We start from the raw sequence: 25,905 nt of genomic DNA, 5'->3' as shown, positions 1-25,905 counted from the left end.
TTTGTTTGTTTGTTTCCTAGGTGAATTTTTATGCCAATAAATCCTAGAAAAGCATCTCGTAGTCTTTCAGTTTAAATCCTTAGGGAACTATCAGTTCACTGAGGCAAGTTTTGCTTCTGTTTTCGCTGGAGCTGTTGGTGTAGTGAGTCACAATTCTCACACAGTTTACATTATGGAGGGTATTTTTTCCTGAATCTCGGTGTTTACTTTTTAGTTTAGTCATTAGCAGTTGATTGTGCTCTAAAGTGCAGCGCTTACCATCCCCGGATTGGCACAAGGCAATCAACTGTATGACGTTCAGAAGGCCACTTACCTTCTCAGCTCTAAGTGGAGGGAGCTGGACTAAAGGGACTTTCAAGTCCCTTCCATTCATTTACTCAGTAAATGCTGAGTGTTCTAAGCACTGAGGATACATTTGTGAACAAGACAGACAGGGAGGAGCGGTGTGGGGCACGACAACAATGTATATACTGTGAGTTAAAATCAAATGAGAAATAACTGTGATGAGTGCTACGAAGAAAATCAAACAGAGACGATGTGAAATCGCCATGGGGAGGGGCCCACATTTGATGGGGTGGTCCAAGGCGGCTTGTCTGAGGAGGTGACATTTGACCTGCCATCCAGATGAGCAGAAGAAACCAGTCATTTGACAGTCTAGGGAAAGGACATTCTAGTCAGAGGGAAGAGAAGGTACAGTGGCCCTGAGGTGAGCACACAACTAGATGGCAGAAGAGTGCTGTGGCTGGGTTGTCATGAATGGGGGGCCAAAGGGCATCAGTGACAGAGGTGGGGCGTGGGGGTCAGGACCTAGCTTGGTGTTGGCAGTCTGTGATTGTGAGACTCAGTCCTGCTTAAACACTTCTCTCTTTGAGTAGGCCAGTTAGATGTTACATGGCCCCATAGGTGGATAACAGAGGGTCTCGGATCATATTGGGGTGGGCGTGGCAAGATCACTGGGTCTGAAATCAGCAGGGACCGTAATGGCACCAGTGGGCCAATACAGTTTCAACAGGCAGATGAAGGCCAGGTTCAACATTCCTGGTCAGCATGAGCCAACATGAATCCATTTCTAATTTGCAGAACCATGGATAGCTCCATAGGCCCTAGTGCCTTAAAGAAAATGTTGGGCTTTTCCTGACTCACATTTGAAGGCTACATGGACCCCCGTAGCCTAGAAATCCTGCATCCGTGGGAGGGAACCACCAGGAAAACTTGGAGAATTAAGGAATGTGTGGCGTTGAAATATGAAAAGAAATGACACTGTGAGGAGCAAGAACAGTTTGGGGTGTAAGGGGCTGATCCAAAGCCAGCAGGCTTTGGCTCACCCTCTTCCCCTGTGTTGCTGGGATCATTCTTACTGTGCTTAGATAGAGCACCAGTTAAAGATTCAGTTCAGGATTAGTAACTCTTAAAGACCACAACAGCTCTCACTTGCTATTAGCACACTGGTATGTGTAGTCTATAAGAACCCCCCCCAACCCGCCCCAAGAAGGTCTGAGCCCCAGCCTATCTCGACTTATTTTGCTTTTGTGATGATAACCACGTTCACCCCCAAGTCCTGTGGTCTTCCAGCTTGTGTCTGCATGGGATTATTTCTGATTTCATCTCTTCTTTCTGCTCATCTTTCTGGGCAGGGAAATTATTATTGTCAGCCATTGCCTAAATATCAGTGTCCTCTTTCCTGCATTTGTATTTCTATATTTCTTAAAACAGCAAGAACTTAAAAAATTCTTGGTTTGGACATTTATGTTTCTTACTTAACAATTTTGCTCTGTCTTTCTTGAATCCTGTAGTCTGGCTTTCACCCGAAACGACTCGCCTGAGTTTATTAATGACTTCTGGTCTCTCCTCCATGACCTCATCCCCATTCTTTGCCTCTCTGTGGTATATGCCACTGTGGACATATCCCCGTTGCCATGGCATCCACGTCTGCCTTCTGGGAAGCCTACTGTTGCCTTCCTGCTTCTCTGCCGTCTCTGGGCCTTACATAGGGCTCTCCCAGCACACTCTTTGCTCACTCTTCCCTTTGGAGTTCCTACTCTCAGTTCAGCCATCGTTTCTGGGCACCAGATCCCAAGTGTTTATCTCCAACCCTGACTTCTCCTGCTCCTACTTCTGGGCTCAGTAGCATCTTCACCTGAATAACTGTGGATAAAGTCAAAATTCTTTCCCTCTCTTCCCCCCTTCACTACATCAGACTCCCTTTGGGTACCCCCTGTCTCTCGGGCACCTAGGCTCAATGGTTCAGGATCATCCATGAACCGTTTCTCGATACTTGAGAAATTGTGTGGTAATGTTGCCTCTAGCTCCAGACTGGAGTGGAGTGAGGAATGGTGGACAGAGGGAAAAGTGAGGGCAGTAAGACCTAGACCAGGTCAGGCTGTGATGGACATGAGAACAGAGGGCAGTGCTGAGAAGAGCAGTTTAGTGGGGGTATCCGAGAGTAGAAGAGAATGGAGAACATTTTTAAACATATATGAGGGAATGAGCTGATAGAGGAGAAGTTGGAGGCCAAAAGAAAGAGAACGGATTCTTGGTAGCTTCCTCAGAAGGATTCAGAAACACTGTCATACTGGTAATAGCGTATCAAATTCTCTTTCAGTTAGACATACTCTGGGTTACAAATCTTTTAGAAACTTATCCTATAGTTTTGCCAGCAGTGGAATGACAGAAGCCAAGGTTATGCATTGCAGCGTTGTTTGTAATATCAAAAAAAATTGTTGAATATTAGTGTTTATTAAAATGTGAATTGGTAAAATGAATTCTAGAACATTCATTCACTGGACTGCTGTATAGCCTTAGGGAAGAATAAGGAAACTGACCTGATAGGCAACAATTTCTAAGACACTGTCAAATGAATAAAAGCAAGGTATGACAAAAACACTGTCTGGTATACTGCCATTTGTGTTTTTAAACACGAGTTATGGAGGAGAAAAAATGTTTATAGTTTTATTTGCTTTTATATACTAGAAGCCAAAACCCAAAGAAGTGTGGGAATGGAGAGGCTTTATTCAGGTAAAACAGTTTGCAAACCAGGGAACTGCAGCCTCTGGTGGAAACCGAAAGTGTGCTCCACTGAGACTAGGAGAGGCTACCTTTTGTTGAGAAAGTTCCCACTGACGTTCCCAGTTGGTCCAATTATACGCAAATGAAGTTCTCAAATGTGTGCAGTTCTGATTGGTCAGTATAAATGTAAATGAGGATACAGTTGTCCAGTTCTGATTGGACGAGGCAAGTCTCAGTCTATTGGTGGAAAGACAAAACCAGGGCTTCCCTGCAGTGGTCGACTCAAGACAGCCTAAACCAGCAGGGCATAGTGCAGGAAAGAATTCAGTCTGAGCTGTCAGAGGGACAGATGGGGGAGGGGGATTATCACTGTGTGAGAGATATAAATGATAAATTTCTAACTATTACATTGTTTTGTACGCCTGAAACTAATTTAAAAAAAACACAGAAAAAAATAAAATTACAGTATCAAAGGTGCAAAAAAGAGTTCAGTGTGAGGTTCTTTCCGCGATACAGAGTACACGATGAGCCCCTGTCAGCAAATGACCACTAGACTCTTATTATTTGTAAAATTTGGACCCGCCATTGATCACTGCGAGCCCATCTCAGCAGATAAATTTCCTTCTCAGAATTCACATCAAATGACTCTTTCTTCTCCAGGGTCCATAATACATACAGACACTTTGAGAAGGACACCTGGAAACCAGACACGTTGGCTAACTGGAGTAGGGGGTCCTGGGCCGATGGGGAATATGGGTGGTTGCAGGTCTTTCACCATGTAGCTTTTTATATTTTTAGATTCTTGAACCATGTGCTATTATCTCTTCCAATTTTTAAAAGAAATTGGATTGATTTTAAAAAAAAAACCTCCAAAGTATTTCTACCAATTGAATGAAAGTCACATTTTTTTATCTAAGAGATTATGTTACTTCTCTAAATGTCCCTTTGTGAATCTTCTTTGATGGCCTTAGCTTATTTTCTTTCACTTTGGAGGAAATGTTTCTGACTCATAATTTATCATGTTCTTCCCCTCAGAGAACTTCTTTCATTACTAATTTTACTAGTACAGCCTGATCCAGTTTTCTTACATTTCTTTTTCTTTCTTCCGCTACCCAAAAGGCTGTATACACTCATTACCAGGTCAGATTATATGTAGACAATTCGTATAAATAGGAGGATAATGATTTACCTGATCCTTGAATTCTTACCTGACATTTCTTGGTAACGCTATGAAAGTATTGAGTAAAACTCTTGAGTTTATCATAATAAATATTAAATTCAAGAGACCATATCTTTAAGATAGATTGGAAAACTAACCAGGTTGATGGTGAAGAGATGACACAGGAGGGAAAAATAGTGGGAAAATTTTGTAGCAGGAAAGAGCAGCTGGGCATCAGAAGAAAGAAAGAACTGAGCACCTCATGCTCCGGCAGGCCGGGGGTGGTCTGCAGTGGTGGCCATGGCACCATGAGTAGGGTAGCCCATTAGAAATGTAGGATTGCATCGTGTGTCTGTACAAGTCGATCTTGTGTTCAGGAAAGGAAATGGCAGATAACCTCGACTCTGATAATAACGTATTTTCTTGAATCGATTTCCTTTTTTCAACTTCTCAGGCCTGGAATAGGTACTCTTCATGAGACCTATTCTCTTAATTCCATCCTTCAAAAGTCTCAAATTTTGTAGCTTCTTTTCAGCAAGTACCTTTCCATCTTTATTTTTTAGACAAGATAAGCAAGAGGGTGATTTCCTTGCCAGACTTGGATGGAAAACAGATGCCTTTAAAAGTAGACTTTACAAAGGTTCTGATTTTTAACTTCTTACATTGATACATTAATCCTTGAGTTTGTAATGAACACTTTTACCTAATTCAAAGACAGTGGGGAGTGAATTGGTAGCAGGACATCACAGACCACTGTGATTTCAAACTCTTGGCAGGTACATCTCCGTTCATGGATGCGCTAACAGCCAATGGAACAACCAACATACAGACATCTGTTACAGGAGTGACAGCTGGGAAAAGGAAATTTCTTGAGGAGAGAAGAGACCAGCCTTTTGACAAGCGGTTGCGTTTCAGTGTGAGACAAAGGCAAAGTGCCTACAGATACAGAGATATTGTCGTCAGGAAGCAGGATGGCTTCACCCACATCTTGTTATCAACAAAGTCATCAGAGAATAACTCACTAAATCCAGAGGTGAGAGATGTTCCTGGGGCTGATTTGTGCGTCCTGTTTCTCCAAGCCCTGGTTTTCCACGCCTGCTCTGCCAAGTTGGCACTCTTCTTTGTGCTTTTTCTCAATCTCCTGGGCCGTTTCCAAATAACCACCCAGAGGTAGGAAGCAGAGGAGAAGTGTGGTAGTCTTGCTCCTTGTAACACTTAGGACTGCAGTGAAGTTGGGACAGTATGTGTGTGTCGAGTGTCTGTCTTCCTTCTCAAGAGTGAGGGCAGTGACAGGACCAGAGTGCTGCACGGGGGAGGTGGTACTCGTGCCGCTGTCTTCTTCCAGGTTAGGAGCTCTTAACCTGGGAGCGGGGCGGGGTGAGCCTCAGGGACCTTCGGCCTTCCTGAAGTCACATGTAAGATGTGTGTGTTCACTGGCTTTTCTTTAGCTTTCATCAGATTCTCAAAGGGTTCTTTGTTCAGACAAGATTAAAATGCCCTGGGTCCCAGCCCCTTCAGAGTATTTTATCATCATTCCTAGTCAATCTTCAGTATTGCATGGAACTTACAGCTACAGCGATTTCGACATAATGTTGGTTGCTGCTAGTACCTGGTAAGGTAGCTTTCAAGGATCAAAGGAGACTAGTGCTTGCAAAGGTTCAAAAACTAATTCTATGAAGTATCCAAAATCAGAAGTATTTGAACCTGCACTGTACCTTACTTAAAATTTTAAGTTCTAGTAATCGTTTCTTTTCCACTTGTGAGCAGCAAGATCAAGTTTTTTTCCAGACAAGAAAACCAAACTACATCAAGTTTGTATGTCTGGCCTGGGTCACATGACAAACCAGTTCAGGGCTGGTCCCCAGTATGTTTTTAGATTGCAGAGCCCCTCATTGGTTACTTGTAAATGCTGATAGAGATCATTTGAAATAGTTTTGTGCCCTTCTAAAACGACTCTAAATGTGCTTGTACCAAATGCACCAAACTGTTAGGGTTTCTGTCTCAAGTGCAGCAGGCTGGTTTGAAAACAAAAAACAACAAACAAAACAGGAAACTGAACTAGTTTCTTTCAACTGGTTGAATGTGCCACCTGCTGTCCAAAGTGTAGAAATACCAAGTGGATGTAACATGTGACTTACCTACCGAGAGCCACAGTGACTAGAATAGTAAGATAACTTGAATTCACACATCTTTCTAATGATACTCTATTCATAATTAGCTACGTAATTATACTCTGTCCCCCGCATTTCCAGTCTCTGGCTATAGATATAAGAAATTTGTGAATTATTTTAAATTGTGGTAGCTACAGGGAACAATATCAGCCTGTAAAGGCAGTTTCTGTAGACCCAGATTTATTCCATAGTGAAATGCTTTTAGGATTCTGTGTGAAAACTATACTCTTTGCCACTTTAACTTTTGGTGACTTTCAGGTAATGAAAGAAGTCCAGAGTGCCCTAAGCACAGCTGCGGCCGACGACAGCAAGCTCGTGCTGCTCAGCGCAGTGGGCAGTGTCTTCTGCTGTGGTCTCGACTTTATTTATTTTATACGGCGTTTAACAGATGACAGAAAAAGAGAAAGCACTAAAATGGCAGAAGCTATCAGGTATGCAGAAATGGTATTTTTTAAATGTTGGTTTTAGTGTTTTGCTTTTAGTGCCTGATAGAACAGACTTAAGCAAGCCGTGTGAACGAAATGTACGTCTCCTTCCATTGAGAAACACAAGTAGCGAAATTAATTAAATCATCTGTTTTTTCTGTGGACCTGGCATAAATTACTGCTCGCCTTGAGCAAATAACTGATTTCAAGGCTGGCTCAAACCCAGTGAACGCTCAGGGAAAATTTAATGATTAGAGTATACAATAGCATCTGGCCAGAGTTGCCATTATTTGTAGTATGAGTATGTTCTGTCTTCACCCCTTACATAAAGATGCATTCTCTTTCACATAAGATGCACTCTTTCACATAATTTAAACCATTTACTTAACTCTAAAATAAATTGGCTAGGCTTTGTGACGAGCTAGTTTCATAATATCACATGCAAAGTTTTTTTTAGTAAAAGCAGTACGCATTCTTATTCAAGTTCATCCTGAATTTCAACTACACATAAAACTAGATAACAGAGTCCCCTTTCTTTCACCCCGCCCATGCATTGTTCATTTGTATGTCTTCCCCAACCCTTTCTAAACATTTTCAAATATGTATCCCATACACACACACAAATAATAAAGCTTTATTTTTAGTTCTGTTAAGTAAATGAAATTATACTGTTGTTTTGCAGCTTGCTTTTTGCGTTTAACAGTATGACTTTAGATATTTCCATTTCCTCTGTTTATGAATTTTTCCACTGCTGTACCATAACAGTGCAAAAAGCTTTTCGTAGAACCTCCTAATTTTGCTATAAGCACATCCAGGTACATATTTTGTTCATGTCCCTCACTTCTCATGCTAATCACTATATGCATAATTTAAAGTATCTAATTTTCAGGGCGGCCAATTAGCTCAGTTGGTTAGAGTGCGGTGCTCTTAACCACATGGGCCACTGTGAGCTGCGCCTTCCACAACCAGATTGAAACAGCTACTTGACTTGGAGCTGATGGGTCCTGGAAAAACACACTTTATTAAAAAAAAAAAGTATCTAATTTTCTAGATTAATTTTATTTGAAGTAAATGAAACCCAGTCACCAATGAGAAAGACTACGTACTTCCTACCCACTTCCTTAAAATGATGTATCCCTACATGACCCCTAAGGACTCTTCATAATTTATAGAAGGATGAAAACTTACAGACTCATAGACTTGCAGAATGGCAGTAAAGTTGGTTGGATCTTCTCCAAAACCCCCAGGTGTTTGGGGAGTTGAAGTTGAGCCTCTTTTGATAATTATTGGGCTCCAGGTAGCTGAGACCCTAGCACTGACTAGGGGCACAGGGCTTTGTGGTCCCCTAAACTATTATGGGGGTTCACATCAGGGTTAGTGGGGGCACTTGGTTCTCTTTGAGTGGGTCTGGAGTCAAGCAGGGCATTTCTATCTGACAGACCTCCCAGGGTGGCTCTGATGGGCTGGGCCCTCCCTGACACAGCGCACAGAGGGGTCCTAGAGCCCCGTATTGCCTGGACCTTTTACAGCATTTTTAATAATTTTCAAAATTAATATGTTTCCTCATACTATATACATATGCATACAGAGCATTATCTGTTCCTTAATCTTTTTGAACATTACCATTTTTTTTAGGCTATGATGTAGTAGTAGGTTTCAAAAAAATAGTTTGAAGTTTTATAATCTGATTGTAAGTATTATTTCTGGTCTCCTAAATAATACCAAACTTTTAGAATACTAGAAGGGACCATCTTGAAATTAAACTGCTTGACCATGCACGTAATTCCTTGACAGATTGTCAGTAGTACCTCTAAGACAGCTTGTAGATATTCCTAATTATTAACCCGTTCCATCCTTTCAGGATGAATTTAATTTTCATTTTTCTAGTACAAAACATTGTGCCTCAGGTGGTGACTATGTTTTCTGTAAGATCGCAGTGACTTTATACATAATACTGTGATTTGGGGAGATCTGCTGTGAAAAGAAAATATCACTTGTCAGCCATGCCTTCTATGTTCTGGCTCACTTCACTGTAGACATTTCCCTAAGCTCCACTTCTAAATCTTCTTGGTGCCTCAACCCTGCTCCCAGCCCACTCCTCCAGTGTTGGATTGCCCTTGACAATGGCTAACGCTTGTATTATTGAGATTAGAAAAAGAAGAAGAAAGATAGATCAAGAGAGAACTCATTTGTTGAACTTTCAGATAACTAAGTGTTTATTTTCATCAGCTACCCACTCCCATTTTTCTAACCCTCCCACTCCCATGCCACTCTCCTCTCTCCCCACAAAAAGCTGAATTAATATTCTAGGAAAAAGCCAGATACTCTTTTAGGGAAACTCACTTGGTTCTTCTTTAAATGAATATGTTTTTATCAATGTGAATTTTCCTAGTGTGCTTTGTCAGGATCCGAAAAATAATTAGTTACAGTAGATTCACTTAACCTTTACTCTTGCTCATTTGCATTTAAATTAATTTTTATATGTGTAAGATTGGCTTATACACATAACACTATTACTATGTATATATTTTTTCTGTGGTATCTTGTCTTGATTCCTTAAAACTTTGGGCAAAGAATATCATTGTAGCAAGTTTTCAGAAGAAAAGTAGGAAATAAGATTAGATTTACACACTAGATTTGTGAGGTATCTGTTGTAGCTAATTCTGTTATCAGAATTGTTGGTGATAACCAATTTGAAAATAAATTGCTATGATAATATTCAGCACATTAGTGATGAACTGATGCTGAATCAGTTTATAACATTAGGCTTTCGAAGGCTGCGGGAGCTAAAGGACTATGAGTGCCTCTCCCCAGAAGGGAGGGATCTGGGGAGAGAAAACCCACGAATAAATGTGCCCCGAGCACCTGACCTCTTCCCCATCCGGTCCTATTCCGTGTATTCAAAGTGAAGGGAGGACTCAGCTGAGACATGGCAACGAACTAGCTGTTAAAACTTCAGATCTGGGTTACCTCATTTTCCCCAAACAATTAGACTCTTAGACTCCACTCTTAGACTATTGTGATTTCCTAACTTTTTGGTGATGTTTGTGAAGTAGTAAATGTTCTTCAAAAGAATGGATAGAATTTTAATTTTGTTTAATTTTAAGCCTTTTAAAACTTCTTTTATGGCAAATACAGTCTTGTATAGTCTCTTTTCTTCCCTGTCATACTCTAATTCAATTTGTAGATAATTCAAAGGAAACTGAAATTTAAATTCAGTATGTTGCATTGAGCACATTTGAACATTCGTGCATTTTGATTTTAAGTTTCAAAATACACTTGCTTTACGGCAAAAGCAGTGACCAGCCCACCTTAATGTGGGGCTCCCGAGAGCTTCGTCCCCAGGCCTGAGGCAGCTCCTGTCTACCCACCTCTGAGCTGAGGGTGCAGCACCCCTGACTAAGCTTTTCTGGTGCTGGGAGGTTTGTACTAAACAGAAAAGCATTTCTGTGAAGTTTTATTTTTGTGTTTTTAAATAAAACCGAATTCTCTGTGGAGTGTGCTCATTTCTGGCATCTCAGAGCCCACTTGCCAGAATGGCCAGGTTGTGTCCTCTACAAAGGGAAAATGGTCTTCACTCCAGAGGGTGCCGGTTAATCCATACCTCTCTCCGAAACAGCTTGCATATCATTCCAGGCAAAAATAAAATAAAATCATCATTTTAGGGGGGAAAATTCAGTTCCAAAAATATTTCTCCAGCCTGTGATTTTACAATATCTGTTTTTAAAAGCAAACTTAATTATTTTATGCAAATATAACATGAGCGAAAACACCGTTACATGGAATAATTCATTCCTTTTACCATTTCTCTCTAGAATCATGATACTATTTTGATCATTTTTTCCCTGTTAATCTACCATCCCATCCATGGTTTCCAGATGTTTATATGAGGCAGGTATGAAAGTGAAGCTACTCCAGGGCACCTGGGGAGACACACTTTGAAAATGTCTGTTTATGTCACAGAGACAATTCAGCAGTTACTTTTTCAACAGTCGTCAGTAACTGAGCATAGAAAATGTATTTCCATCATGTGTCACCCAAAACCCTTAGAAGGTGGTGCAGCTGAAGTAGCTTCCTGTAGATTGTGTACAGTTATCTCAAGGGCCTATTTAAAAGGCTGTGTGGCTCTCTTTGTATCATTAAACCCATTGTGATCTTTCTAACAGTGCCGCAGGCTCTTTCATTTAGAAAGTCTTAGTATAACTCATTCATTTGAACCAGTTAATTTTCGCTCAGTGTAAAACTCCAGGCTGAGGTCTGCGAGCTGATAGGCACCTTTGAGAGCAGTCCGTGGAGCTAGGCTTGCCCTCTGCCAATTTCTGCAATCCCTGCTCTCCCCTGTTCTTCACACCCGCACACCTCTACATCTCCCCAACCTGCCTTCATGTCAGTTTTGGCAGGGTGATTATTAATCTAAGGTGTTGAATCGTGATTTTCAGCGATACTCTGAACAGATTGCTCTAGGTTTTAATTACTGAACTATAGAGTGAACCCAGATTATTTTCAGTACCAAAGAATAGGAGTCAGATTTAGAATTTAAAATTCTATGATTATAATCTAGAACTCCAAACTTCCTTCAAGGAATTATCTGGTATTGATTTTGGTATGTATTTGTCCCTTACTTCACCATGTTAAATCATCACAAAAAGCAACCTCTGAGCATAAAATGAGATTCTCGTGGTGAGAAGATGCATGTTCTCAGTATGCTGTGGCACCATCCTACCCTAAATTGAAAAGCACCCTATTATTCCAAGCTGACCCTAAAACACATCTAAAGAATAGCATTGGCTCAGTTTTGTAAAATTCCACATCCTCTGTGAAGGCTGCCGTACCCCTCCCTAGTCACACTCTCCTTTGAAATCCTGCTATAATCGTATTCCGTAGAACACGAATGGTGTCTCGTTTCTGCTGTTCTTGTTTGGATCTCATATTTTAAACAGCCTGTGAGCTTCTTGTCTCTGCACCCCACAAGCCATTCAGTCTCGTTCTGTATTAACTCAGGAAATATGTTTCCAAATAATGAGTGAGCTCTCTGAAATCACATCTCAAGCCCAGACCCCGGGCCCCATGGTTCCTGGCCCCAGTCCTCTTGTCTTTGCTCAACACCGGGCAGTGTTAATAGTTTGCCTCCTGCCAGGTTTTCTCTGGGAGAGCTTCAAGACTGGTCACCTGAAGCCCATGGTGTTTACGGGGGTGCCCTATGTTTTAAAGGGAAGGAAAAAGACATATTGATCATAGAACCAATGAGCCACTGCAAACACATTAGCAGTCTTTGGCTGTCTATTACCCATAATCTTCGCCTAGGTCCTTCACATTTCTGGCGTGGCAGCCAGGGTGAAGCCTTTGCAACCCACAGTAAATAAATCCATTGTCTACCACTTGTGAGGGAAGGCCCTCAGCAAAACTCATAATGATTTCCACAGAGTTTATTTACATCTTGGTAAATTGAATTCCATAATAGTAGATTTTTGTTGCTCAAATACACAATGTTTTGAGTAATTCCCCCATTTATTTTTTTTATTTTAGAAACTTCGTGAATACTTTCATTCAGTTTAAGAAGCCTATTATTGTAGCAGTAAATGGCCCAGCCATTGGACTAGGAGCATCCATATTGCCTCTTTGTGATGTGGTTTGGGCCAATGAAAAGGCTTGGTTTCAAACACCCTATACCACCTTCGGACAGAGTCCAGATGGCTGTTCCACCGTTATGTTTCCCAAGATTATGGGAGGAGCATCTGTGAGTACCTCTTTTTAAAAAATAATTCTAGAAAACTTCCTGAAGAAATCTAGTTTGGTTATGGTTTTCAAAATATATACAGGGTGTCTTCCTGTGGGGACATTCCATCAAAAGCACTTGTAATTCAATTCTTGTTCATTAACTCATTCTTAATTCATGAAATCATAGGATGTTTTCATATTTTGGTTCATAGAACATTTATTGACACTGTTTTGCATCATTTGTTAGAAAAGGACCTCATTGTCTGAGGAATCTGTCTCTGTGTAATTAACACTGATAGCCACTGGTAGTAAATACCCAATTTCTAAATCAGACAACAGAATTTGCAATCGAAAAGTTTTTGTTTTGTTTTTTAACCTAATAACCTAAAAGCTATACTGAAGTGAAAGGAAGAGTCACACATCTCTCTCTCTCTTTAAATCAAAAGGTAGAGATGATAAAGCTCAGTGAGGAAGGCTTGTCAAAGGCCAAGATAGGCCAAAAGCTAGGCCTCTGTGCCAAACAGCCAAGTTGTGAATACAAAGGAACAGTTCTTGAAGGAAATTAAAAGTGCCACTCCAGTGAGTCCACAAATAATAAGAATGCGAAAGAGCCTTATTGCTGGTTTAGAGGACGTTTTAGTGGTCTGGGTAGATGATCAAATCAGCCCTGACATTTCCTTAATAATAAAACCAAATCCAGAGCAAGGCCCAAACCCTCTTCAATTCTATAAAGGCTGAGATAGGTAAGGGTGCTACAGAAGAAAAGTTTGAAGCTAGCAGGGGCCAGTTCATGAGGTTTAAGGAAAGAAGCCACCTCTGCAGTGTAAAAGTGCGAGGTGAAGCAAGTGCTGATGGAGAAGCTGCAGCAAGTTATCCAGAAGATCTAGCTAAGACAATTAATGAAGGTGGCTCCACTAAATGACAGATATTCAATGTAGATGAAACAGCCTTATATTGGAGGAAGAAACCACGTAGGACTTTCATAGCTAGAGAGAAATCAGTGCCTGGCTTCAGAGCTTCTAAGGACAGGTTGGCTCTCTTGTTAGGGTCTAATGCAGCTGGTGAGTCTTAAGTTGAAGCCAGTCTTCATTTACCATTGAAGCAAAATCTTTGTGCCCCTTAATTATCCTAATTCTACTCTTCCTATGCTCTATAAGTGGAACAACAAAGCCTGGATGATGCACATTTGTTGACAACATGGTTTACTGAATATTTTAAGCCCACTGTTGAGACCTACTACTCAGAAAAAGATTCCCATCAAAATACTACTGCTCATTGACAATGTACCTGGTCACCCAAGAGCTCTGATGGAGATGTACAATGAGATTAATGTTGTTTTCATGCCTGATAACACAGATCCATTCTGCAGCTCATGGACCAGAAGTAATTTCTCTTCGAGTCTTATTATTTAAGAAATATGTTTTGTAAGGCGATAGCTGCCATAGAGAGTGATTCCTCTGATGGATCTGGGCAAAGTCAATTGAAAACCTTCTGGAAAGGATTCACCATTGTAGGTACCATTGGACTCATTTGTGATTCATGGGATGAAGTCAAAATATCAACATTAACAGGAGTTTGGAAGAAGCTGATTCCAGACCTCACAGATGACTGTGAGGGGTTCAAGACTTGAGTGGAGAAGTAACTGCAGATGTGGAAATAGCAAAAGAACAAGAATTAGAAGTGGAGCATGAAAATGGGACTGAACTGCGGCAGTCTCATCATAAAACTTTAATGGATGAAGAGTTGCTTCTTACAAATGAGCAGAGAAAATGGTTTCTTGTGATGGAATCTACTCCTGGTGAAGAAGCTGTGAAGATTGTTGAAATGACAGCAAAGGATTTAGAATATCACATAAACTTAGTTGAGAAAGCAGCAGGGTTTGAGGGGATTGGCTCCAATTTTGAAAGATGTTCTACTGTGGGTAAAATGTTGTCAGACAGCACTGCATGCTACAGAGAAATCGTTCATGGCAGGAAGGAAGGGTCAATCAATGTAGCAGCTGTCATAGTTGTCCTATTTTAAGAAACTACCACAGCCACCTCAGCCTTCAGCAGCCATCACCTTGATCAGACAGCAGCCATCAACACTGAGGCAAGAACTTCCAACGGGAAAAAGATACTGACTCGTGGAAGGGTTAGATGATGGTTAGCATCTTTGAGCAATAAAGTGTTTTTAAGGTATATACACTGGTTTTTTAGACATATGCTATTGCATGCTTAATATACTGCAGTGTAGTGTAAACAACTTTTCTCTGTACTGGGAAACCAAAAAATTCGTGTGAATCACTTTATTGTGATAATCGCTTTGTTGTGGTGGTCGGGAACCGAGTCCGCAGTCTCTCAGGTGGGTCTCCAGAAGCAGTAGGAAAACTATTAAAGTAGTCAACACATGTGGAAGGGACAGGGAAGAGATAGAGCTGGACAGAGGGAGAAGGCGAACTATAAGGCAGGCCCCACAAAGTTTTGGCCTCTGTGGGAGCCCCAGGCCGTACACGGCCCATCAGCAGTGGTTCCACAGTGGGCTGAGATGGCTGGTCCCTTTATGTCCGTTATCACTGAGTGTGGGCTGTTGGAGAAGAGCGTGGTACCTGTGAGTGAGGTGGCTTTGCAGCAGAGGGCATCCCCGCAGGAGCTGGTGGCTGTCTGCTGATGGCACTGCCAGCAGCAGGGGCAGTGAGACCTCCCTTGGGGGGGATCTCGACAGTACATCCCTGGGTCCCTTCAGATCCACCTCTTTGTACAGATCTGGGGGGGCAGCCCCTCCAGGCTCTGGAGGCCTCTCTTCCTGGGGGAGATGTGGAGGAAGAAGATTAAACAGTGATAACTGTTAAAATTGGTGGGTGAAAGTATGATGAGAAAAGATATTTGCATCCTCTCCTTACTTCTGTTGGAAAAATAGTAATTTTCAAGTGGAGGAGCGGGCAGGCAGCACCTTCCTATGTAACTGAAGTTCACCAGAAATAGACCTAACAGCCACAGCTTGCCCTGCTGTCCTGCACCGCCAGTGACAGCGCCGCCCTAGTGGAGTCCTGCCAAAGGCACGTGCTTCGGTCTACTCCTAGGACGTCAGGCATGCCCACATGTGGCACGTTCTGCAGAGACCGAGCTGCCCCCTTCTAAAGATTGCAGGACCCTCACACACTGGAAGGCCTAAGGGGACCTGACAGCTCAGTGCAGGGTGGCTTCCTTGGGTCCTGGGTCAGAGAAAGGACAGCAGTGGGAAACCTGGCAACACTTGTGCAGGGTTTGTAGTTCCATTGATGGTATTGTATTGTATCAGTGGTAGTAGTGTTAGGGTGTTGATCACTGTAAAGTGTTGCAGAAGATGGTAATGTGAGGGATTGCTGGGTGACAGGTTAGCAGGAATTCTTTATACTGCTTTTGTAATCTTTCAGTAAATCTAAATGTATTCCCAAAACAGAAAATTCAGAATAGTTTAAAGAAATGTAAAAGAAGAGGTATAGGACAAATGCAGCCGCTCACCCCTGCTGCTCTCAGCTGTCCTCCTCCCACCTCTGCTGGCCTTGGTGGGCCACTGGTCCCCCAGAGGCCTGCGGCCTGTCGTCATGCCCCACTCAGGCCAGAGTTGGGCAGGGGAGGAGTGAGCACTCCTGGCAGGTGGGTCCTGGGCTCCACACATCCCCTCCTTTCTGTGTCTGCTGGCAGACTGCGCCCCCTCTGGGAGCAGCAGAACCCAGAGATTTGAAGATGGAAAGCATAACGTCCCTGAGTAGGTCATTCCAAGGCATCGAAGTGTGGCTACTCCTGCTTGTACACTTCTGTCACAGGCCCATGCATCCTTCCTGTTGGGGACGTGGTACCTTAGCCAGGTCTTTGCACTGTGTGTGCTGTGAACAGGAACACTGCCCGTCCTCGGGGAGCAAGTGCCCTCGCAGACTGGTGCTCCATGCACATGTTGGGCCGGCAGCTTCTGAAGGTGACTAGGCCAGAAGACCCACCCCGCTCCTGCTGTGCGGTGAGAAGGATCTTCTGGTCTAGGGCCATGTGGTGGCGGCCAGCGGACCGGACACCCCACAGCCTCAGTGAGCATGCCCGAGGGCCTGCAGGCAGGGAAGCAAGCCCAGACCCAGAGGAAGTGCTGTGAAAACGGGCCGACCTGCTGGTCTCGTCAGGAAGGAGGCTGAGCAGCCGGCTTGGCATGGGTGTCCCCTGCTGGCAGGCCACATGGCCAGCCGCGACAGTGGCTGCATCCGCCTTGATAGATAAGGCAGAGCCCGTGCTGCTGAGCTCCGTCTCACACCAGAGCTCCTCCGTTCATGTGTCCATCATGCCAGCACCTGGGTGGCCAGCAGCCCAGACTGGCCGGTGTCACCGCTCTTGTGTGGCTGTTCAGTTCCTCTTCATGGTGGATGCTCTCTGACGGACACTGACGTGACACAGCAATCTGTACACTTGCCTGGTCACCCATCCACATGCCTCCACCCCAGACCTCTGTGTCTATTTTCCAGGCCCCTGACCAGCCAGCCAGGCCATTTACCACTGCCCAGGTCACTCTGGATTCTAACCCTGATCACCTCCTCCTACACCAGGTAGATGACTAGACACATCTGTCATTTCAGAGCATTCCCTCACCCACTGTCGTTTTGAGCCAGCACACCCATAAACCAAGCTTGCTCACAGGGAGTCCCCCATTCGGCCACAGGTGTGAGCTGAGGCGGGTGACTTTGGGTCTAAGCCACTTGCTTGTGCATCTCGCCTGTGCCCTCTGCTGTTTGTGCCTGATCCCAGCTGTGTGTCTGGCCCTCCCTGGCCTTACGCCTCGGGGGCCTGATAGAACTCAGCTCAGGACGGGCACTTCCGAGATGTGGTCTGTCCCTGGCCTGGTGTTCTGTCTCTTCCAGAATTGTTTTCTAAAAAGGCATGCACTTCTCTGCTGGCTGGCATCGTCTCGCTCTGGAACCCCAGGAGCCGGCATGAGGTCATCTTGCTGGCATTTGCCATAAGCTCCTCGTGGAATCTTGTCCCACCCTCTCCACTCTTGGCCACGGAAGTTCTGGCATTTCAGCTTCACTTAGCCTGAGCCATCACTTTCTCCATACTTCTAGAAGCCATCGCAGTAGCAAGGTCCCATCATTTCCTTGGGCACTTGCCAGGGTGTTAAATCTTGTAGTTCAGGAGAGCTCCCAAATCAGTGAACTCCCGTGTCCATCTCTGTGGTCTGCCCTCTGGTCAAGAACCCTTAGAATTTGGTCCCGTGTCTTCTCCCAGCTCCACAAGCACATTCTGCCTCTGTCATGCCGTTCTTGGCTGGAGGCGAGGTACAGGCCTGCCAGCCAAGAGGGAGGTGGGGCAGGGTGTAAGGGAAGTGATGCTGTCTGGTAAAGACTGATGCATCGCCTTCAAGCAAAGGGGCAGCCTTGTCCTTAATGGGGGTGGGTGGGCCGCTTTCGTGCAGGCTCAGGGGTCAGAAGAGTTGGGGATTCACAATTGGGGGCATCCACCCGGAAGTCCCCACACCAGGGTATGCCCCCCTCCCTTCCCCACACAGCCAGCCAGACCCTTCGCATGTGGGTGATTAACCTTGTCTGGAGCTTGGCCACTCTGGCTAATAAGTTGGTTCTGGGAATGGCTCTTTACTTTCTCTACCATCTTGCCCCTCTGCTTGTGTCAGTGGCAACTAGCAGTTACCCATCACCTGTGAGAGTTTCAGCCCTTGGACCGCCACCTATATGGGGCACTTGGGTGCTCCAGCTAGGGAGCAGTCCTGCTCCAAAATCACTTTCATCACTGCTTCCACTCCTACCTGTCACAAGTTAGTTCCTGTAGAAGCAGAGCCCAGGTGGGTTACGGCACGCAAGACGTGGCTTAGGTGTTAGGCTGTGGCAGGGCAGATGGGGCAGGGCAGAGGTGAGGTGTGGTGCAGCTCTGACAGCGCCCTCGCCAAGCCCGGGGGCTGCTCTGGGCCGAATGCAGTGATCCCAGTTGTTCAGGTGCCCTCTCCACACTCAGCCATTGGATGCAGCAGCCCCAACAAGGGCCACCCATGCATGAGGCTGCCCAGGGAGCTCTCGCCAGTTGTCTGCTGACAACATTCCCGACAGCTGAGCAGCAAGTATTCCCTGGGCCGGCGGGTCTGGGTGAAATATCTGGGTCTGCCCCAAGTAATCTCTACCTTTTGCAGGTGAAGTGCAGACATGTCTGGTTGTCTGTCTGGTAGTTTTCACTGCGCTGCACTCACCTAACAGTACCTGCATCTGGTGGTAAAGAGTCATTGTCGAGAAAACAAGTTCATTTTGAGCTATTCCTGTAAAATAGTTGTTTCCTAACAGTTACTACCTATTCTGCTAGTTAAAGAATCATCATCAGTAAAATTTTAAGCTCATTGAGTCATTACTTTAGAGGAGATTGAAATAATGGGGATTCTGCCCTCTCACTGTATATGATGTTTATGCAAATATACAGAAAGGGCAGATTTGGGGAAAATACTAAAGAAATTGGATGTTTAAACACATTTTGGGCAAAGGCAGTTTGGAAGGGGAGCCCTTGGGCAGATGCTGAGGGGCAGGGGTCTTAGAGCTCACTGCTCAGAAAGGTCTGTAAGTAGTCAAATGAGCACCCACCCTTCTGTCACTCGTCTTCCCCTCCCAACAAGTCTTGACAAATCAGTACTTTTTGCTTCTCCTTGATCCCTGGTGCCCCTTGGGCAGCAGTTCTTTGCCCCGTGCTCCACCCCTCGAGGGCACGTGGCAGTGTCTGAGACTTGGTGTCACCACTGAGGAGGTGCTGGTAGGTGAGGCCAGGTGTGCTGCCGGCGCCCGACCATGCACAGCAGTGTTGTTGGCCCAGGTTAGGAAGCGCTGCTCTACAGCAAGGGCCCGGAGCCTCAACGTCTGCACTTTGGGGGCAGTATTTGGTTAAAACCTCTACACAAAATGTGAAGAACGTTGAGGTAAGTTGTATTGTGACAACTTTTGTTGCCTGTGACTACCCAAATAATGCAGTTCCTTTCGTGAGCTTTTGGTGTATATGAGCTTTCAGTAGCCCAAGGCAAGACTAGAACAGTTTTGCTTTTCCCCATTTGCAGAAAAGGGGTGCAGAACTCTGCAGGAGAATAAGCCAAAGGAATCCTATTAATCAGGATGGAAAGAACACGCAGACAACACAAGCTGTGAGAGCTGTCCTTCTCTTCCAGTGTCTGCTGCAGGGAGCGCAAGCTTGCAGTTAAGCTGTTTATGTTAGGAGTGTAGCCTTCCACACTTTAGCCCTCTTTGTGCCCAGTAAACCTTCATGGAGTGCCCACTCTATGCCAGACACTGCAAAGTCACAGTCCTGTCTCAGGCACCAGCCCTGTGAAGCCTGGACCCTCACGAAAGTGTCAGTCAGGTGCTGTGACTGACAGCTGAAGGAACCTCAGCTGAGGGAGCACAAACACAAAAACTGTCAAACACATTCTGTCGTTTGTGAACCTGGCAGCTCTTGGTCCTGAGGTCCTTACCTTGAATCTGCAGGGCGGAGCTGCCCTCTGGGGACTTTAGAGACTGGTTCAAAGCCACTGCCATGCTGCCTCCGTGGGATTTGAAGCTCCCTGATCCACCCAAGCCCATCAAGTTTCCTCATGACACCTCTTAATGTGATCTTTCTGGCTGAACAATAAGAGGTCTCTACCTCACGTGCCTTCGGCATTTATCATTTAAACAGTTGAACAATTTAGACCACAATGGATATTTTTGTGGGCTGTCTACGTTTAGTCCCTTGTTCAGTCAGCCATCTTGGAAGAAAATGGCAGCTGATAAATTTCCCAGTGACCGTATCTGCATATCTGTTATTTGGGTATTAGTTAGAAACCTATTTGCATTTCTATACAATGAAAATTTAAAACTACTGGAAATTATATGTTTGAGAACATGCCCATTCAACTTGTGTGTATTTAATCCTACTAATCTTACCAAGGGAATTTTTCTTACTGCTTTTACTTGATAACTATGTTTTAAACCAACTCCCTGTCTGTGCTTACATGAGAGCATTAACAACCTTGAGTCAGTCCCACCATTCATACTTGTGGGTGAACTCAGAAATGCCCCGCCCATCCAACCACCTGGGATACAGAAAACTAAGCAGGGAAACAGCCTCCAGTGACAGCCAGGACGAACTTAGCCCAGATCTGAAGGGAGGAGGAGGATGGGCGCCAAGGACCGCCCTCTGACTAGAGGAGAAGAGTGTTCTGATTGGCGGTCGGCCCTACAGGCTGGCACCAGACCTGCGAAAGAATCAAGAAAAGGGGAGGGAAGAGAACAGTGGTAGGTGGGGCTGTAACTTGTCCTCCAGATGGCAAAAAAAAAAAAAAAAAAAACAGAGAAGTGATGGGAGAACAGAGGGCCCCATGGAGACGATGGAGGAGAAGTACGTGAAGGGTGCTGGCTGCTCGTCACCCCACTCTCAGCTTGCACTTGGGGTCCGGTGGGGTCGTTCGTGTCCACCATCTGAGCTAAGACCCTGTACTTCATGTTTGTCTTGAAAACTTACTTCACACTTAAACCTAAGTGATTTACTTGTGGTGTTATCTTCATTGTATAGAAATGCAAACAGGGAAGTGAAAAAGTCTGTTACTAGAGAGCACTTCCCACTAAGTCTTTTGATCAGGGACTCCTGTTCTGTTCTCTTTTCTCATTGGATCTGCCTTTAGAACTATCTTAACAGCTAACAGTAAGGTTAAGTCAGATTTTTAAATCCATTTTTTATTTGAGACCTTTTCACTGAGAAGACACTGCTCGGGGATTTTGTAGAATACCTCCAAACTCTTAACACTCATAACTTGTCCAAAACTTAGCTCAGATAACAGGCTCCATTTTGGGACTAACGGGAGTCGTGCAATCCTTGTGAAGACATTGTTCTGCAGCCTGTGTTGAAAGGGTGGTGAATCGACCAGACATTTGCCTTCCCGACTCTTGTGCATTCTCCAAGCTGTGAGTTTCACATGCAGTCAGCCTTCTAGATGCACTTACAGAAAAGGTCACAGGTACTGTCAGCTGCGAGAGGGACTTAACACTTTAAGGCCTTTGCATAGCAGTGATTTTTGCCTCTTTGTAGAAAGGGAAATCACCTACTAGAAGTATGTTTTCCCTGAGCTCAGAAGCTTCTGCGTGACCATCAGAATCTTCAGGAAGAATAATCATGCAAGATAAACTACAGATAGGAAATTGTCACATTAAAATAGTGCAAAGTTTCTTTGTCAGCTATATACTGGTATTCTCCCCTTTCAGCTTATTTCAGCTTCTGTGAGCCTATCATTTGAATACCTTAAAAGTGCTGTAGAATCCAGGGCAAAGGTAAAAGCGCTTTTATATTTTACTGACACACAAATGCTAACTTCCTCCACTGAGTCGTCTGAAGTCGCTACCTTCAGACCCACCATAGTGGGCACTTTGACGCGTTCAGGTCCTGGGTAGTTTTCTTGTTTTAACGTTCAAGCAATAAGCTGGCCTCCCAAGTTACGCTGCAGCAGCACATTCAGTGCCCTTAGAACACTGTACTGAGAACAGGTCACCATTGGCCTCTGCTGCTACATCGGGTAGTAGTTCTGTGACTGGCTCAGACCCTAAAATTGCAAATTTCCTAGCTTTGCTTATGCCTCAGTTTCCCAGGAAACTGCTTGTGTATTAAATGAGTTCAAAGATTGGGAGGAGTAGGCAGGCGGAGAGGGACATGCCAGTAACTTCAAATTAAGAACAAATAGATCTTCTCTAACTTAGATTTCTTGGTTAAGTCCATTTGGTTCTCCATTACACCGTAAAGTAAGTTTTTTCTGTTCTTCTATTTTCTTAATGGCTGGCTGGTCTGTTACTTGCCATCTGGTGGTTGATTGCGCCTTGCGGGTTTCTCAGTGCATGCTCAGAAAGCTGTACTTTGAGTGGAGCTCTGGAGCATGTGCAGCGAGTCCCCCCATTCAAATGCCCATGTTCAGTTTGAATTTTTAAGGGGTGAATTTTGGGTTTGGGTCTAATGTGCCTGCCTGCCCCGCACACTTCATAGCAGTTTCAACTCTTCTGTTCAGGCAAATGAAATGTTGCTTAGTGGCCGGAAGCTGACGGCGCAGGAGGCATGCGGCAAAGGCCTGGTCTCACAGGTGTTCTGGCCCGGGACCTTCACCCAGGAAGTCATGGTTCGCATTAAGGAGCTTGCCTCGTGTAATCCAGTGGTACGTCGAATTCGTTTTCTTACATGTGTGACTTCTTCTTTGCCACGACCTTTTCTGCTCCCTGCACAGTCACCTTCATGGGAAACACTGATGAAAGCCATAATGGGTGCCACTGCTCCAGATTGGCTTACCTTGCCCTCCCTCTACAAATACCCAGGAATTAAAGGAATGCATTTCGATCTCAGATTTAGTAATTTTAAATGACCTGTAAAAGTCTACAAAAAACATTTATATAGTTCTTTACTGTTTCCATAGCCCTTTCATATCATCACATTTCTTTTATTTACCCCCACAATGAATCTAAGTTTTTGTTTCATAAATGTGCTGGATAATATTTAACCTTCTAACAAAATTGCATTTAGCAAATTATAAGGTGAAATGTTATGTGATATTAACTGACCTAACTCCCATGTAAGCTGTCCCAGACGTACGAACAGTTCTCATTATTAAAATTAAATTTTGGTTAGAACTTTCCCTCAGCAGGCATTCTCAGGAGTTTTCATTGAGTATCAGAAGAGTTGATGTCCAGTTCAGGCCCATCCACACTGGCCCGAGCAGCAGCATGGGCCAAGGCTGGTCCTCACGTTGGGAGAATGCCAGGGTGCAAATAGCACAGCTCTCTTTTGAAATAGCTTTACCTCCACTTCGAAGTTGAGAATTTATCCACTACCTAATGTGAAACACTTCATACATATATTAGGCCTGATGTATATTGTGAAAAAATGTCTGGTAGCCTTTTTAGCAGTTTGCTCATTGCCTCCATAAACTTGGGGCGCAGTGAAGCCAGAGCCCGCCGGCACACCCTGCTGCCTCACTAACTAACCAACTGCATGTTGTCTGGTCCAGGTCCTTGAGGAGTCCAAAGCCCTTGTGCGCTGTAACATGAAGGTGGAGTTGGAGCAGGCCAATGAGAGGGAGTGTGAAGTGCTCAAGAAAATCTGGGGCTCTGCCCAGGGGATGGACTCCATGCTGAAATACCTGCAGAGGAAGATCGATGAGTTTTGATGGGCAGGCTGCCTGCCGATGACACTGGAATTGGAGCAGGACGCCTGTGGCTCCGAGCTGCCCTAATCCACCCTCACAGCCTAAAACAAGTTCACTCTTAGCTCACGCTTGGAAGCTAGAGTTGAAACATCCAAGCTATTTATTATCGAGGAGTTTTTAAGTACTGTAACTTTAAAATAAATACAAAACTCCTTTGTCCAAACAAAATTATTTTATACTTAATATACACATAAACATGAAAGTATAATGGTGAGCTCTAGACTGCTCTTTAAAGCTCTCATTTTTGTTATGTTTGGTTTGTACCGCATAAAAAAGAAAAGTGTGTTTTACTGGTTTGGGGTGGCAGAAAAGTCTGGAATAATGTTTGTTTTCCTTATTTTTTCCTTTTAGAACAGACTCTAAAGAGGTACTAGCTGGCCTCACCTCCCCTGTCCCTAACAGATACAGAAAGATCTGAGATGTGCCTTTGTCTCCAAGAAGGTACAAATACCTCAGAGGTGGAAAATTCTAAATCAAAAGTAAGACTTATCTTTTAAGATAAGTATTTCTGATGAAAAATCCACTGATGAACATGACCCCAAACTAAAGTACGTTTAGGATTCATGCTGAAAAATCACCTGATTCTTCATTCTTTTTTAATATGTCTGGTTCTTACCCAGTTAACATGAAGAAACCACTGTCTCTCTAGAACAAAGCTTGTTTTGCAGTATTAGTGAATCACTGAATAGCTTAAGTATGAGTATCTAAGTTATAAGTTAGTTTTAGTGGGTTTTAATAGTTTTTCTGACCTTTTTGAAAAAATAACTACAATGCTTCTTGTTGCTGGGTGAGAATTACTACTTTATATACAGTTTTGGTTTTCTATTTGCAGATGTGATTGATGTATTACACCAAAAAAAGTATTTTTATGTTTATAAAGTGTAATTTTTAGGTTCACTTAGAATATATTTTATTTAATAAGTTAAAATTCTTTTGGCACACTATTAAATGCAGAAACTCCTTTTTAAAAAAAAGAACTACCTTATATTCGACATTTAATGTTCTTGGTCTCTGCTTTCCTGTCCACACAATATATACTGAGTACCATATGGTGTCCGAGAGTGCCCTGTGTAAATAGACATTCGCATTCCTTTCAGGAGTGGGGACTGATTCTTGATTACAGATGCCTGTTGTTAGGCCTCTGAGCTTGCAATCATATTGAATGTATGGAGAATGAAATAAAATCAAAACCTTATTTTTGTACAGTTTTGAAGTTTATACTTAGAACCAACCACCTCCTGGCTATGTGGAGAGCTGTACAGTGTGTAAATCTGCCTTTACCTTGGATTGGTTGGTGCAGTATTTTTGCATCTGTGGGACCTACTTTTTTCGTTCAGTAGTTTGAACTATATATAAACTGTACAATCTGTAAAGTTTTTATAGAATAAATATTCAGCTGTGAAAACTGGTTAAATAAAACTAATATTTCTTAACACATTTGAAATGTTTCTCTGATAATTCACTTCTGAAGCTTCTCAGTGAATGTGTAATCTTTGTGAAATGTTCATACGGGCATTCAGCATCTGTATAGTCTGAAGCATAATGAACCACTGTAATGACACTTCGGATGGAACTAGAACATGACCAGTAACCTCCCCAGTCACGTCTACCTCACCCTTCCCCACGTTACTGTTTCCTGAATTTTGTGTCATTCATCCCATTGCTTCTCTTTCAAAGAAGCATGTTTCTAATACATATTAGCTAGTTCTGCCTATTTATATCGTATCATATATAAGCTGTGATTTACATCTTTGATTCAATATTAAGAGAGTTTAAGAAATTTTTTATCTGTATGTACAGTTTTAACTTATGCCTTGCCTTCTCTACTCAAACCTGCAGCATTAGATATTTTCATTCCTGTTTTATAGATAAGGACTCTGAGGCATAGAACACTGGGCCCAAGGTCACGTGGCACAACCTATATTCTGGCAACTCCCCTGTAATGTTGCTTTTCTAGAATTGACAAATAAGAGAACTAATACAGTATGTTCTCAAACTAGGTTGAATTCTGTCATTCTGGACTTTTCATTCTCCGGGGCCTTGATGGCCGCCACATTCCCTCTTTGAAATAAAAGTCCATCTTTCCAACTGTGGCTCGTGAATCAAGCCCAACCAGGAGGAAGGACTGGCAATGTGACATTTCTTATGTTCATGCCCAGTACTGGTGAGGGTGACAGGACAGGCAGCCTCTCGTATTGGTGTAAGTTACCATTAGTTCATCTTGGAA

The 25,905-nt window shown here is 43.6% G+C and overlaps 1 protein-coding gene across 2 annotated transcripts in view; it reads left to right on the top strand.

The window, feature by feature from the left end:
- The window catches only part of CDYL (chromodomain Y like), a 187,689-nt gene extending 162,574 nt beyond the window's left edge, over positions 1-25,115 (top strand). For both annotated transcript variants that reach the window (XM_019710855.2, XM_074335278.1), the window contains 5 exons: positions 4,942-5,198; positions 6,595-6,767; positions 12,288-12,498; positions 22,491-22,634; positions 23,481-25,115. In XM_019710855.2, coding sequence (XP_019566414.2) covers positions 4,942-5,198; positions 6,595-6,767; positions 12,288-12,498; positions 22,491-22,634; positions 23,481-23,639 — 944 coding nt within the window. In that variant the 3' untranslated portion in view covers positions 23,640-25,115. The remainder of the gene's footprint in view (positions 1-4,941; positions 5,199-6,594; positions 6,768-12,287; positions 12,499-22,490; positions 22,635-23,480) is intronic.
- Positions 25,116-25,905: the final 790 nt, after the last annotated feature.

This window comes from Rhinolophus sinicus, linkage group LG06 (genome assembly GCF_036562045.2).
Source record: "Rhinolophus sinicus isolate RSC01 linkage group LG06, ASM3656204v1, whole genome shotgun sequence".
Classification (NCBI taxonomy): Eukaryota; Metazoa; Chordata; class Mammalia; order Chiroptera; family Rhinolophidae; genus Rhinolophus; species Rhinolophus sinicus.
The sequence above is the reverse complement of the archived record's forward strand: the minus strand, read 5'-3'. Positions and strand labels throughout refer to the sequence as shown.